At 36.9% G+C, this 13,735-nt stretch overlaps 3 protein-coding genes and 3 non-coding genes across 7 annotated transcripts in view; 4 read left to right on the top strand and 2 right to left on the bottom strand.

Moving 5' to 3' along the window:
- Positions 1-992: 992 nt before the first annotated feature.
- On the top strand, positions 993-6,302 carry LOC107654003 (uncharacterized). Of its 2 annotated transcripts, none has more exons than XM_016440875.1 (4): positions 993-1,398; positions 1,747-1,818; positions 2,735-3,015; positions 5,362-6,302. In XM_016440875.1, exons 1-4 carry the CDS (start codon positions 1,254-1,256, stop codon positions 5,977-5,979), a joined length of 1,116 nt encoding a protein of 371 aa, XP_016296361.1. In that variant the 5' UTR covers positions 993-1,253; the 3' UTR covers positions 5,980-6,302. The 2 variants fall into 2 exon arrangements, with proteins under 2 accessions (XP_016296361.1, XP_016296360.1); XM_016440874.1 differs by having other exon boundaries at positions 2,726-3,015.
- Positions 3,139-13,735, top strand: part of wdr45b (WD repeat domain 45B) — a 21,678-nt gene continuing 11,081 nt past the window's right edge. The window contains exon 1 of the mRNA XM_016440877.1: positions 3,139-3,151. The gene's annotated coding sequence lies outside the window, so the exon portion shown is untranslated. The remainder of the gene's footprint in view (positions 3,152-13,735) is intronic.
- On the top strand, positions 8,342-8,414 carry trnar-ucg (transfer RNA arginine (anticodon UCG)). The gene has a single exon. It is a non-coding gene; the product is annotated as a tRNA-Arg (tRNA).
- trnam-cau (transfer RNA methionine (anticodon CAU)) lies at positions 8,597-8,668 on the top strand. The gene has a single exon. It is a non-coding gene; the product is annotated as a tRNA-Met (tRNA).
- Positions 9,384-12,092, bottom strand: mrpl58 (mitochondrial ribosomal protein L58). The gene is made up of 6 exons (XM_016440879.1): positions 11,883-12,092; positions 11,736-11,763; positions 11,606-11,665; positions 10,065-10,147; positions 9,809-9,978; positions 9,384-9,703 (listed from the first exon to the last, which is right to left on the bottom strand). The coding sequence occupies exons 1-6, from the start codon at positions 12,072-12,074 to the stop codon at positions 9,619-9,621; spliced, it is 618 nt and encodes a 205-aa protein (XP_016296365.1). The 5' UTR covers positions 12,075-12,092; the 3' UTR covers positions 9,384-9,618.
- trnaq-cug (transfer RNA glutamine (anticodon CUG)) lies at positions 12,237-12,308 on the bottom strand. The gene has a single exon. It is a non-coding gene; the product is annotated as a tRNA-Gln (tRNA).

Below are 13,735 nucleotides of genomic sequence, written 5' to 3'. Positions count from 1 at the left end.
CTAACAAAAACAGTACAAACACTGGAGAGCCAAACACTGAGGCTGCCGTCTGCGGCGCCATCGCATGTATAATCATTATAATGATAATGATAATAATAATTTTGTTTTTTATAAATTAGTCAGTAAAGAAATCTGATTGTCCGGAAATATGAAATAGCTAGCTAACCAACATATATGGTAGGTAAAGTTAACAGGGACAGTTTCCAAACAGTGCATCTAGTACAACATAGGCTTAAGTATTTGGGTAATCTGCATTATGAAGACAAAATGAAAAAAGAATTGTCGGATCCTTAAAACTTCAACTAAGGGCGTGTCAATTATTCAGCGCGTCATCAAAATCTCACTCCAGCTGGCAACTAAATTTGCCAAACCTGGTACATCTATAAATAGTGAAAACAGGTTTATGAAAACAAAACACGCTTTTTTTTATGGCATGTTTTGTACTAGTTGCGTGTTATGGGAGAAAACACTATAAGCAGTTTGTACGGTAGGTAAGTATCGTTTCGATGTGTAATTAATATGGTTTGTGTTGTAGCCTACAGCAGAGAAAAACACAATTACAATTTCTGATTCATTTGTCCACAGCGCCATCTGGTGGTAATATTGCTTCTCATTAGTTCTTATATTTAGTGCGCCTAATAAACTACAAAAAAGTCAATCATATTTTATAAATGTATACAAAATGCATAAAATATATACAGTGGGGCTCAAAAGTGTGATACTATATTGAGAATACTAGGTTAAATTGATCAATATTAAAATTCTGTTTCTTAACAATTGCTAAGGAAATAACCTGACATGACTGAATGTGACTTCACCAGGAATGGTTTAAAATGTAGCTGTATGGCTGACTAAACAGTATCAAACAGCTGCGTTTCTCCAGTAGGCTTTTTATTAGCGTCGTCGTCTGCGATGTGCGTCTGCAGATCTGCGTGTGACGCAGGCGACCAGCAGCCAATGGCGTGACACACAAACGCAGCAGAGTTGCGCAGTTACATCGTGAAGAGCGCAGCCATTACACTTGATCTTAAATCTTTAGAAATCGTCGTTCGGATTGCACTGGCCAATCAGTTTGCTCTTCAAATTCCGTGATAGTATTCTGAAATTAGCGCTAAAATCCGAGTGGGATTTTAGTGATCTCTGCTCAGGAAAGTTGTGAAACTTTATAACCCGTATTACTTCACAAGGTGTAGCGCGTCTGCTAGTGTCAGTGTTTCTCAGCTCGCATCTCATGCGCGCTTTGATGCAGCGCAATGATGGGCACACCTCTGAAAAACGAGCCGTCTGCAGCTGGTTGCATGGCGTTATGTGGTGATCTCACGTCTACCGGCGACTCGACTGCACGAGCATCATCACAGCAGGGCGAGCAGATCGAGGCCCCGACTCCTGTTTTACTCTGTGAGTGTTATTATCGCTTGCTTTCATGAGTCTTATTAATAAACGTTGACAGTTTTTCAGCTGTTCGACTGCATTTTCCCATCTTTCAGTAAAGTTGGCTACTGTTTGGCCACCAATTATAAGTCTCTGTGCTGCCTAGAACTAATTGATTTCTTCACAGAGAAATTAATTGTTGAGCCTAACATAAACCTTTCAAGACAGACCTACCAGTAATCTCTGAGATTGTTAAGGGATAGTATTTCTGCACAAGCCAGCTTCATTAAAAAATAAAATAAAACCTTTAGAGCTGCAGCAGCATCAGTGTTTCAAGAGGTATTTCATATTCTGCATTGTATTTGTGCTCCACAGATCCCATCAGCGTTAACAGTGCTTTATCAGCTTCACCCATTTTTAACAACAGAGACAACAAAGTCCCACATGGTGAGTAGTTATGGGACCTTTTCCTAACTTGTATAAGACTAAACCATGAAGTACCGTCCAGTACTGTTTTCAGTGTTGGGGAGTAACTAGTCACATGTAACAGAATTACGTAATTTAATTACAAAATAAATGTAAGTGTAATTTGTTACAGTTACTGAGAAAAAAACGTGTCATTAAATTAGTTACTTATGAAAATGTTAACGATTACAAAAGGGGTTACATCTGAATATTATCACACACATACAGATTTGATTGGTTGCTTTCCCAAATTGCATTGACTGCTCTAAAAGATGAGACAACAATGTTTCAGGAGACAGAATTTATAGTTTTTTTTTCTTCAAAGCATTGCTAGCATGTGTTTCCTGTCATAGCTACGTATGCAAAGATTTGATTTCAAAAACAGTATCATAGCTATTAAGCTATTTCTTGTTATGATTTTAAATCTGTGTTTAACCTCAGAATGATCTCAAAGTAAAAAGAGGTGCTAGTCTACTTTTGTGGTGTCTGTGCTTTAACGTATTTTTTTTAATTTTTATAATCTTAATTCAAGTGATGAAGGGTTTTGAAAGTCTGACAGTAATCAGTGTTGAGTACTACTGAAAGATTAACCCTGCCTGCTTTAAATGTTTCAAAATGATTAACAGTTGAAAACATTTGATAGAAATTTTGAAAAGTAATCAAATGTAATCAGTTACACTACTTTAATGAAGTAATTGAAACAGTTGCACTACTTGTTACTTTGTAAATAAGGTAACTTGTAATCTGTAACCTGTTACATTTCCAAAGTAACCTTCCCAACACTGGCTGATTTTCAAAATAACATGCTGATTGTTTGATGTTTATGTAAAAAATGAAATGCTTTGAGTTGATTTGATAATGTGTTGCCGCCTCTAAACAATGTCCACAGAATTGGCAGGTGGTCGAGGGATTGAAGCTGTTTCCACATCTTCTGAGTTCACCCATAGTGCCATCGTGCACCTCATCGAAGCGATGCAGAGGTGCTGGGATGTTTACAGCTCACGCGAGCGCTCGCTTCTCTTCCAGAGCATTCAGAAAGAACTGGAAAGCCACGGTCACTCCTTACCCGTAGAGAAGATTCGCCGCAAATGGAATAACCTCATTGTTACATACAAGAGAGTTAAAGATCGCAGCTCGTTGTGTGGAGGCCAAACAAAGACCTCATGGGAGTACTTCGAAGTAAGAGCTTGTGGGCATATTGTTAATGATGCATGTTTATTTCTTTCACATTAAAAGCATTCCTTCAAATTTCCAGCATGTTTTTATCATATTGTTTGCTGCTCCAAGCATTCCCATTTCAAGAAAGATTGAAGAAGTCATAATATTAAAGGGATAGTTCACCCAAAAATGAAAATTACCCCATGATTTACTCACCCTCGAGCCATCCTAGATGTATATGATTTTCTTCTTTCAGACCAATACAATTGGAGTTATATTAAAAATGTCCTGGCGCTTCCAAGCTTTATAATGGCAGTGAATGGGTTTTCAAATTTTGAAGTCCAATAAAAACGCATAAATCCATCGTAAAAAAATGCTCCACACAGCTCCGGGGGGGTTAATAAAGGCTTTCTAAAGCGAATCGATGCATTTTGTAGTTTTATAAAACTTCATCAAATGTAATCTCTAGCTTCTGCTAACTGTCGTACGCATGTACACAAGATAGTGGCATTCCAGCGGATGACGTACACTGTAAAAAAAAATCTGTGACATTTACGGTAAAATACCGGCAGCTGTGGTTGCCAGAACTTCACCGAAAAAAAATATGGTAGCAACATTTTAGGTTTTACAGACTTAACTTAAATTCACAATAAAATACCGTATTTCATTAACTGATGTAATGTTAATAAACCAACATACTGAAGTACTAATATCTGTTTTGAACCATTGTAATGCACTGATAACCACCAAAAACTGGTGGTGATGAGAAAGTCACATGATGAACCAAAGCTCATCACAAACAGCTTTTCTACGAGCTGAGGAGGACAATATAGAAGGTGCACAGTGTCATTCACACAAACACTAAACCCCATCATGGTGACACATGATACTGAAATAATGCAATAAACATTAATTTAACAACATTAGATGTAAGATTAAACCCTAATGTACACAACTGATAAGAAAAAACTAAGAAGAAATGTTATTTCAACAACAACAAAAAAACATCAAATATGATGTGTCATGCAGAGAGTGTCAATTTACGGTTTTTCACTGTGAATTATACAATGACTTTTTCTTTTTCACTTCCAAAAACCTTATTTTTAACAGTATTTGACTGTAAAATTACATTAAATATAATTACATTTATTCACCGAATATAGTATGGAAACTTACTGTTAACCAGTTAACAGGTTTTTACTGTAGCATTTTTAGTCTTTTACTGTTAAAATCACAATCATTTTTTACAGTGTAGGACGTAGGCAAACGCAGAAGTGATGAACGCGGAAGCGCAGAGGAGAGAGGAAATCAAAACACCGGTCACAAATTATAAGTACAAAACAGGGATTTGTAAAGAAAAATGTTGGAGGATTTCGATATAAGCCAAGAGAAGACTGGTTTGCCTTTGCTGTAAACAAAACTTGGTTCTCACGAGACTTGCATAGTGGCTTTCCAACGGATGACGTCCTTGATTCGCTTCAGAAGGCCTTTATTAACCCACCGGAGCCGTGTGGAGCACTTTTATGATGGACCGATGCACTTTTATTAAACTTCAAAATCTTAAACCCCATTCAATGCCATTATAAAGCTTGGAAGAGCCAGGATATTTTTTAACATAACTCCATTCGTATTTGTGACCCTGGACCACAAAACCAGTCATAAGGGTCAATTTTCTGAAAGCTGAATAAATAAGCTTTCCATTGATGTATATGGTTTGTTAGGATATCAGGTATTTGGTCGAGATACAACTATTTGAAAATCTGGAACCTGAAGGTGCAAAAAAAATCTCAATACTGAGAAAATCACCTTTAAAGTTGTCCAAATGAAGTTCTTAGCAATGCATATTACTAATCAAAAATTAAGTTTGGATATATTTACGGTAGGAAATTTACAAAATATCTTTATCATATTGTAGATGTATATGATCTTTACTTAATATCCTAATGATTTTTGGCATAAAAGAAAAATTGATAATTTTGACCCATACAATGTTTTTTTTGGCTATTGCTAAAAATATACCCAAGCGACTTAAGACTGGTTTTGTGGCCCAGGGTCACATTTGTCTGAAAAAAGAAAGTCATATACATCATCTAGGATGGCTTGAGGGTGAGTAAATCATGGGGTAATTTTCATTTTTGGGTGAACTATCCCTTTAACACATGGGTATTGCCCTTTATAGAAATACTGAAATATATTACCTTAAATGCTTGAATAACCTTAAATACATGAAAAATAACATAAAAAAATTAAATGCATATAAATACTGATATCAGGAATACCATGGACAAAAAAATAGTAGGATGGTGGAATTACAGTTGTGAATGACTGAATAATCTTCCCTGTGCTGTTTTCTTTTTTTCATTACAGATGATGGATAATATATTAGGAAAGACTAAATTTGCTCAGAGAGGCCCTGCTTCAGCCACTCTTGTTGGATTTGCAACCACAGCCAAAGCAGGTGTAAGATCAGAGGATCATGCGTCTAACACCATGCCGGTGGCTGCAATGGCCGCCTCATGTCTCCTTCCCACTGGAATCATCACAACCTCTTCCCAAATCCCTACACTTGTGACGTCCCCAGTGCTGTGCAAAGTTACCCCAAAATTAAACCCCAGCCCCTCTTGTAGCACAGACACGCCTCTGCCCTCCCTTTCACCAAAGCCAGTGCCGCTGGTGAACCGTCAGCCGCTGAAGCGGAGGTTACGCCATCTTCGGCTCAACTCCATGGCCTCTCGTGTAGCTCAGCAGCAGGGGCAAGCTGAGGAACGCACCACACTTCTTCGCAGTTTCCTCACCGCTCAAGAAGAGCGCATCCGTTTAGACGAGCAACACCAGCGCAAGGCAGATGCGTGTGAGCGACGCAAGGAGAAATCAGCACGGGCCATGGCTGATGCGATGGGGAGGATGGCGACGGCACTGGAGTTGATCTCATCCAAGCAGGACACCATTATCGCTCTACTTCAGAGACTGGCTGATAAGCACTAATATTGCTTTTGTAACAAAACTGAATTTAATTTGAAGTATATATAGTGTGTCCTGTTGTTCATGGTATAAGTAATTGATTTGGGAACCTGTTTCTAGTTGAAAAAGCTTGAAAGATAAAAAAAACATGGACTCTTTAACTTATTAACAATATATACAGAGCCTATAAAAACTATTCCTTCCTTGTAAGTTTTCATGTTTCACAAAGGGTTTTATTTGGCTGTTTTGACAATGAATAACAGTATTGTTTTATGTCAAAAGTTTAGTCTGTACCAAACTTATTGCAGTTATGAATAATAATAATAAAAACTCTTCTTTTTGAAGATGTGCAGTTTTGAAAGTAAAAATAAGAATACATTTGAATACATACACCCTGACGAAGGCAAAATAGCCGCAACGCGTAGGTGTGCACTTGTCACCTGTTCTTAAAACTTATAGCCATGATGAAATAAAGGCTTTTTAAAACTTTTTGAATAAGATTTGAGTGCCTTGGACTACTATTATTCTTACGAGTTGAATCATCCCTTGCACCCAAAGAGCACCGAGACAAGAACCCTATACCCCGTGCAGCACTTCTTTTGCATTCTTTATTTCGTAAGAATACATTTGTTTGAATTATTGTTGCCCTCAAGTGAACACTAGCACAACACACACCACACACAGTGCTCTTATTCAGCAATATGCGTCTTTAGCCATTCACAGGCCTCAGCTCTTATTTTGATACTCAGTTTTTAATACAGTTTTAGATATAAATCAGCTTTACTTGCAGTGAGTCGTTCACAAGATGCACATGTAATCAGAGCCGATCCTAGCATTTTGGGGGCCCTAAGCAGATTTTCAAAAGGGGCCCCCACTACCTACGGTTTCACCTAAGCACCACCTCCCATCCTCCAATACACACATCGACACCGTATTGTACATTTTTAGAAAATTGTCTTATTTATCTTTCGTGATATAAAAATGAAGATAAGCCTATATTTCATATTATATACATTTGTTTTGTTAAATGTTAAATGTTTGACCATTACTTTCAGAGAAATATATAAAAATGTAAGATTAATGCTTTAATAAAGCAAAAACACTTGCCAATGGGTTATTTATTTAAGCAGATTTTCTAATTATTATGATCCAGATGGTGGATCAGCACCTAGAAAGGACCTCCACAGCCCTGAAAGACAGCGGAGGAGCCTAACGCAGTACATGTAGCAAGGTGTATATATATATATATATATATATATATATACATAGACATACACACATACATATATACACACATGCACAAAGAAAAACAAGTAGATAGAATAGGAAAAATAGAAAGACAGTGTTTGTTTGTTTTTTGTTGTTTTTTTTTTTAAGAAAAAAAGAAAAAAAAGATGATATAGATAAAGTAGAATTCAAATAGAATAGAAAGTGCCAATGGGTTATGAAAATTAGTATTATTTCAATTATTATTATTAATTATTATTGCTCATAATAATCTATTTTCTAGATTGGCTTGTTTTAGTCCAGCTTAAAATGCAAAAATATATATGTGCAAACAAACATGTAAATACTGTTATGACTTCCTCTGTATTTCTGCGGTTCAGCGCCACCTCCTGTCACAAAATGAGCTTGCATTTTTATTCAGCCCGTCTGCATCCCCCCCCCCAGATCACTGTGAAAATCAGACCGAATTTAGTTTAACTGGTCGCTAATATAAATATATACATACGCTAATATATTGTCTAAAAATCTAAAGGTAATAAAGAGTTGCTTCGTCGTTGACAAATGACAGAAGACACTTGCAAGTTTTCTACTACCACCTCATCCAGCGCTCTTTTTGTTTTATATAATATCCTTACTATTGCGGTGTGAGGAACCGCTGCAAACTATCCAGGGTGAGTGAACCGTCCGAATAAATCACTCTGAATCGTGAACAGTTGTCATCGTGCAAACCTGTTTGACAGATTAGATCAAAAGAGCGATTAATTCGTCAATCTGGTTTAACGTTACGCCTTTGGTTGTGACCTGTAACGTTAACAGATGAGTGGATGCGTTACTTTACAGAGCAAAATTTCTTTATGCAGAATCGATCACCGACAAATGTAAGTTTAATGCCTAACTATTAATGGCATCCAATGGTAACGTTGCATGAAAACTGACTAGTTCGTTGCTTAATGCTCGTCCGTTCCTTTGCCGCGAGGCAGTATCGTTTTACTAACAAACTCATCAGCTTGTTCTCGTGGCTACTAGTGCTGCTTCGTATGGATGTTCAGCTAGCAAACAAGGTTTTAGCTGAGTTAATAGAACTGATTAGAACATACGAAGGTGACGTCACCGTAGAGTCTAAACTAAAAACATGTAGTGGTTACATTATGTTTGTATTGACCGCGTGGCCTAATGGATAAGGCGTCTGACTTCGGATCAGAAGATTGAGGGTTCGAGTCCCTTCGTGGTCGTATTTTTTTTAAATGGTTTCTGTTACACAAAAACACACCAGTATGAATTAAATTTGAAAACAGCAAATTTGTATTTAAAAACGTCATATAAGTTCGGCGGTGCAGTAACTCTTGAATGTCAACCTGTTGAGTCCGCTTAGTAGCATTGCTATTAGTAGATCTGGCTCAACTAAGCTATTACGAGCAGAGTGGCGCAGCGGAAGCGTGCTGGGCCCATAACCCAGAGGTCGATGGATCGAAACCATCCTCTGCTAGATTTTGTTTTTCTATCCCCACCCCAAAACTACTGATCTTTTTCTGACCATGTATCATGTTTTATTTATTTAGTAAAAATGACAAATGCATACAACAAAATTTCAAAACTTAACATTTAAAACAATTCAAAATATTAAAGAACAAAAGGTATAAGAGTGTGATAATGATTCTAACATAACACCAAGCCAAACACCAAAAAAACAATTACATATGTGTATGTACAACCATACACACATACATATGTATATATATATACATACACACAGTATATACATACACATTTATAAATTCAATATATATATTATTTCATTTCCATTTAGTTTGTTGAAGTATTAAAATAACTCAAATGAAATAAAACTAAAACTTAATAAAAGACCTATACAGACATAATAAATTCAGATATAATTTAACTAAAATTAAAATAAATAACAAATACAAATAATACAAATCAAACGTCAGTAGCTTATCAGTAATCCTAAAAAATAACACTGCCAAACTTACATGCTAAAAAACAACAACTTACTTACACATAGTAAGAAATGATTATAAAAACTGAAACAGAAGTGAAACAAGTAGTAGGAAAGAGGAGAAATAAAAAGCGATACTTATTGTTCATTAATGTTCATTTATTATGTGACAAATAATAGTTTAGATATATTTAAATTTGTAATAAGTTTGTCACATTTATGTATGGCAAGTGAACTGGATGAGTAAATTCTAGTGTCATACAAATATCTTAATTCTAATAAATGCGCTACAATAGTATTTAATTAATTAATTAATACTGAATAATTAATGATTTAATTCCTATGTTGATTAAAGTAATCTGGAATGTACTTCAATAGATGCTATACACGACATTCAGCAAAAGAACATACCACCTTCACAGTGTAATTTTGCAATGTTTATATCAAAGTTTGAATACAGAACAAACACTCATGTTTTGGGTTCAGTCAAAGTCAACTCGTCTTGCTTGCTTTGTTGCCGCATGTAATTTCTTCTGTTTAAGTCTTTCCAAATTTATTTTCTCTAATCTGCACACACACACAAAACAGATTTTTGTTAAACTCATGTTGCATTTGTAATACTTTTTAATGAATTACTTTTTAGAATGCATGTTTTGCTTCATGCATTCTAACCTATGAGCTCTCAGAGCGATATCCTCCTCAGAAGGCTGTGGTTTCTGCTGACTGGCTTCAGTAATCATTTCTGAGATCTTCTGAAGACAGTCTTCTAGATTTCTCTTTTGGCTTCTGCTAATCTCTGAGGTCACAATCAACTCTCCAGCTTTGTTGACACGTGTTTTATTCTGTTGACACAAGTATTCATGCCTTGAGCAGTGCATGTTACACACGTGTTTGTTATTATAGGACTTACTGAAGAGGTTACACTTACTTTTAAGAGAATCTCTCGCCTCACTTCTTCTGGAATCCATTCTGCTGTTTGCACATGGAAACGGACCTCTGCTTTTGTACTGACTGCAAATGAATATTACAAAATATAAAGTGACAAAAATAAATACTGACTTTATTTAAAATACCTTCTTTTGATGCGTAATGCTTGCATTGTATAGGATTAATGGATGTGTTCAATAAAATTTAGAACTGTTAAACGTTTGACCTGAACAGCAGGTACATTGTTATTTGACAAACCCATCCCATAATATCCTGAACCACTTTTTCATTACATTACACACCCTAACCTTACACACAATCCTTTTAGCATGTATAACATTCATAAATTTTAACATATTTCATACAATGTGTGCAGGTTTCATTGTTACTCCAGCAGGTGGCGACGTGTGGCAAGTGTGACCGCGCAAAACTTGTGTTGCTGCTGCCTGCATTATCGATAGCACACACGGCGCCCCTGCTAGTATCTAATAAATAAGAACTAGTACTATCTAATGAATAAGCACTAGTAACTTTACAAAAGACACTAGTAACTAAAGAATAAGCTCTAGTAGCTAATGAATAAGTACTAGTACTTAAGATTAGGGTTGGTTACCGGACTCGGTACTTTTAAGGGTACCGACCGAATTGCGTCGGTACTGCGCATACACTACAGAGAGAGAAAGAGAGACCCTGTGACGTGAGGTCACCCCTGCAACTTGTTCAAACAACACACAGGGCAAGCCGAAATGCTCTGAAGTGTGGTTACATTTCTAGGGCCATATGGTTTCTACGAAAATGCGGACGGGATCGCGGAGTCCATTCATAAAAACATAATTTACTCTATAGCGCGGAATGCCACGGAATTTGTCAATTTTGGACGAATAAATCAAAAGTAGCCACTGCCACTTAATTCGAATCGCGATATGAACTAGTGTCTGTGAATATTAAAATGCAAAAAAGACGGTTTAAATATGAATCCTGCATGTTCCGCTTGCCTCTGTATGTATGAATGACGGAAACGCAGTTTTGTTTACTACACAAATACTGAAGCACTCGTGACGCTCGCTGTGATTTCCAGCCTCTGCGTCTCACTATATGACGGCATGAACACAAAAACTTAATCTCCAGAGCTGCTGTGAGAGTCACTTCGCGAGAATTTTACCGTTTCATTTGAGAAAACTAGCATCATCATACTGTATACACACAGAAACTTCATGGCAACCTGTCAAAATAAATAAAGAAAGAAAGAAAAAGTTTGTAGGGCCCTATTGTTCAAAATGTTGAAATTGAGACTTTTGGACTTATTTTTTCACTGAAATAAATGTTTTTGTAATTACACAGAGAGTAAAGTACCGAAAAAAGTACCGGTTAAAATGTGAACGGTACCCAACCCTACTTAAGATACTAGTATCTAAAAAAATAAGTACTTGTAGCATGAAAATAGATACTAGTACGGCTTAAAGATTAAATGTGAACACGGCTTGCCATATAGCAACTGCTGCAGAAAACCTTCAGCAATATCTGGTCTATAAAGCAGTTTACCCTTATTGACATGTTGACCGCCGGGTCCGCTGCTCCGACTGTATGTTATCTTCAGTTTATCTAGAAGAGACGAAAGTTTCATGAGTCGGTTTATTACAGATATGCTGTATCTGAATCCCGAACTTCTTACCGACCGGGATGCGCGAGAGCCGATCGTCCTGAGATAAAAAAAAATTACATTATGTTTAGGCAGTGCTATGTTGCACGTCAAGGAGAATCATGGAACAAATACACAAATTATGTTTTTGTATTATGGAGAAAATCAAAACATGATCACCTGTGTAAAATGCGATGCCTGTTTAATGTGGGAATAACTATTGCCTGTTAAGCGGTTCGGTCGCGTTTTGTCACTACCGAATAGGCCCACAGTTACTAAATTACGGCATATATTCCTCGAGCATGACAGTTTATGCAGCTGTAAGAAACATAAACTTGTAACCACGGTCGCCGCCATGTTGAAAATGAACATGCACGTGAAACAAAAACATCCGGGTGAGATCTGCTTTGGTTTCAGATGCGCGCTTACTTAATATGAACATTAAAAAGTGTGTGTAAAGTGCTTATTAAGACACAATGAAGTTATTGCATTGTAAATTATTTTCTTTATGCAACACGAGTAAACAATAAGGGAAGGTTCCACCGAGATTTGAACTCGGATCGCTGGATTCAGAGTCCAGAGTGCTAACCATTACACCATGGAACCTCCTGTGTCTTAGCTTCTGAAAATATCTTATATGAAATCAGTAGTGTCTCCTTCACACACACATTTCGATCAGTTGATCCGAAATACATGCAGCTTTGTAACGTACACTCCAGAGTTGATCGTTCGCAAAGAGCCGCCCTCCTTAGTTACTGTTGCTATCCCCGACAAACAATGCCGCTCTCACCATAGACATAATAAATACCTTATAATTATTTATTATGTCTATGGCTCTCACACTACACATGTTCTCACGCAGTGAAAAATATATGGCAGAGCAAAGAGGAAACTGCCAACACACCCACAGAGAAGACAGAGCAGGTTACTTCTGATATAAACAAGGTCTCGGGACTCTCAGCTTTCAAATTTAGTAATTTTTAAAGAAATTCAAACAACAAATACCGTTTTGTGGCTCTTTAATGTGCCGTGACAGATCACTGTATTGCCTCAGTTCAAACACGTGAACCGATAGTCTTTTCATACTTACGTAAATCACGAAATGAACATAAATGAACATCAGGAAGTATTTTATTTCAACCGCGGAACACACCATTTTTCAAGTTTAAGTCCACCGAAGTTAATCTACTCTCCTGGCTGATTTGTGGTTAAGGCTAGAAGGATAAACTTTTAGAAAAAGTTGTGTCTGCTCAATTGTGCTCCTTCCTGCAAAAAAAAAGATCTCTGAAGAATTTCAGTCAGGTTTCAGGCCCCATCATAGCACAGAAACTGCACTTGTTAAAATTACAAATGACTTGCTTCTTGCGTCAGACCAAGGCTGTATCTCATTGCTAGTTTTACTTGATCTTAGTGCTGCGTTCGACACAATAGATCATGACATACACATAGATCGATTACAAAACTATACATGTATTCAAGGACAGGCTTTAAGATGGTTTAGATCCTACCTGTCCGATCGCTACCATTTTGTTCATTTAAATGGGGAGTCATCTCAATTATCACCAGTAAAATATGGAGTGCCACAATGATCTGTCCTAGGTCCTCTGCTATTTTCGATATACATGTTGCCCCTTGGTAATATTATTAGAAAGTACGGGATTAGTTTCCACTGTTATGCTGATGATACTCAACTATATATCTCAACAAGACTTAACAAGACCTAAATTATCTAAGCTAACAGAGTGTGTTAAAAATGTAAAAGATTGGATGAGAAAAATACACATGGCGCCATACTTTCATCACTTCAGAGTGTCGCAGTGATCGTCTTTTTGCAGTAAAGGACCTGTCATAGTTTGATGAGTGGGAAGATGACATGAAGCGATGCGAGGTCAGCTGCATTGAAAACAGATGAGCGCATATGTGCATATCAGCTACCAATCGGGGCGAAGTTCACGTGATTTTGTCCACAGAATGATAAGAGCACACGTTTTAAAGGGGTCATATGATGCGATTTCAATTCTTCCTTTCTCTTT

The sequence above is a fragment of the Sinocyclocheilus anshuiensis genome, unplaced genomic scaffold (assembly GCF_001515605.1).
Source record: "Sinocyclocheilus anshuiensis isolate Anshui unplaced genomic scaffold, SAMN03320099.WGS_v1.1 scaffold454, whole genome shotgun sequence".
Classification (NCBI taxonomy): Eukaryota; Metazoa; Chordata; class Actinopteri; order Cypriniformes; family Cyprinidae; genus Sinocyclocheilus; species Sinocyclocheilus anshuiensis.
This window is presented reverse-complemented; position numbering and strand designations above follow the sequence as displayed.

Excerpts from the sequence above, each read along its gene's own strand:
- LOC107654003 (XM_016440874.1), top strand. The coding sequence starts at position 1,254 with ATGATGGGCACACCTCTGAAAAACGAGCCGTCTGCAGCTGGTTGCATG. Across the intron at positions 1,399-1,746 it reads CCCGACTCCTGTTTTACTCT|ATCCCATCAGCGTTAACAGT; the intron begins GTGAGTGTTATT and ends TGTGCTCCACAG. Across the intron at positions 3,016-5,361 it reads CCTCATGGGAGTACTTCGAA|ATGATGGATAATATATTAGG; the intron begins GTAAGAGCTTGT and ends TTTTCATTACAG.
- mrpl58 (XM_016440879.1), bottom strand. The coding sequence starts at position 12,074 with ATGTTCATTTTCAACATGGCGGCGACCGTGGTTACAAGTTTATGTTTC. Across the intron at positions 11,666-11,735 it reads GCTCTCGCGCATCCCGGTCG|ATAAACTGAAGATAACATAC; the intron begins GTAAGAAGTTCG and ends CGTCTCTTCTAG. Across the intron at positions 9,979-10,064 it reads GGCGAGAGATTCTCTTAAAA|AATAAAACACGTGTCAACAA; the intron begins GTAAGTGTAACC and ends TTGTGTCAACAG.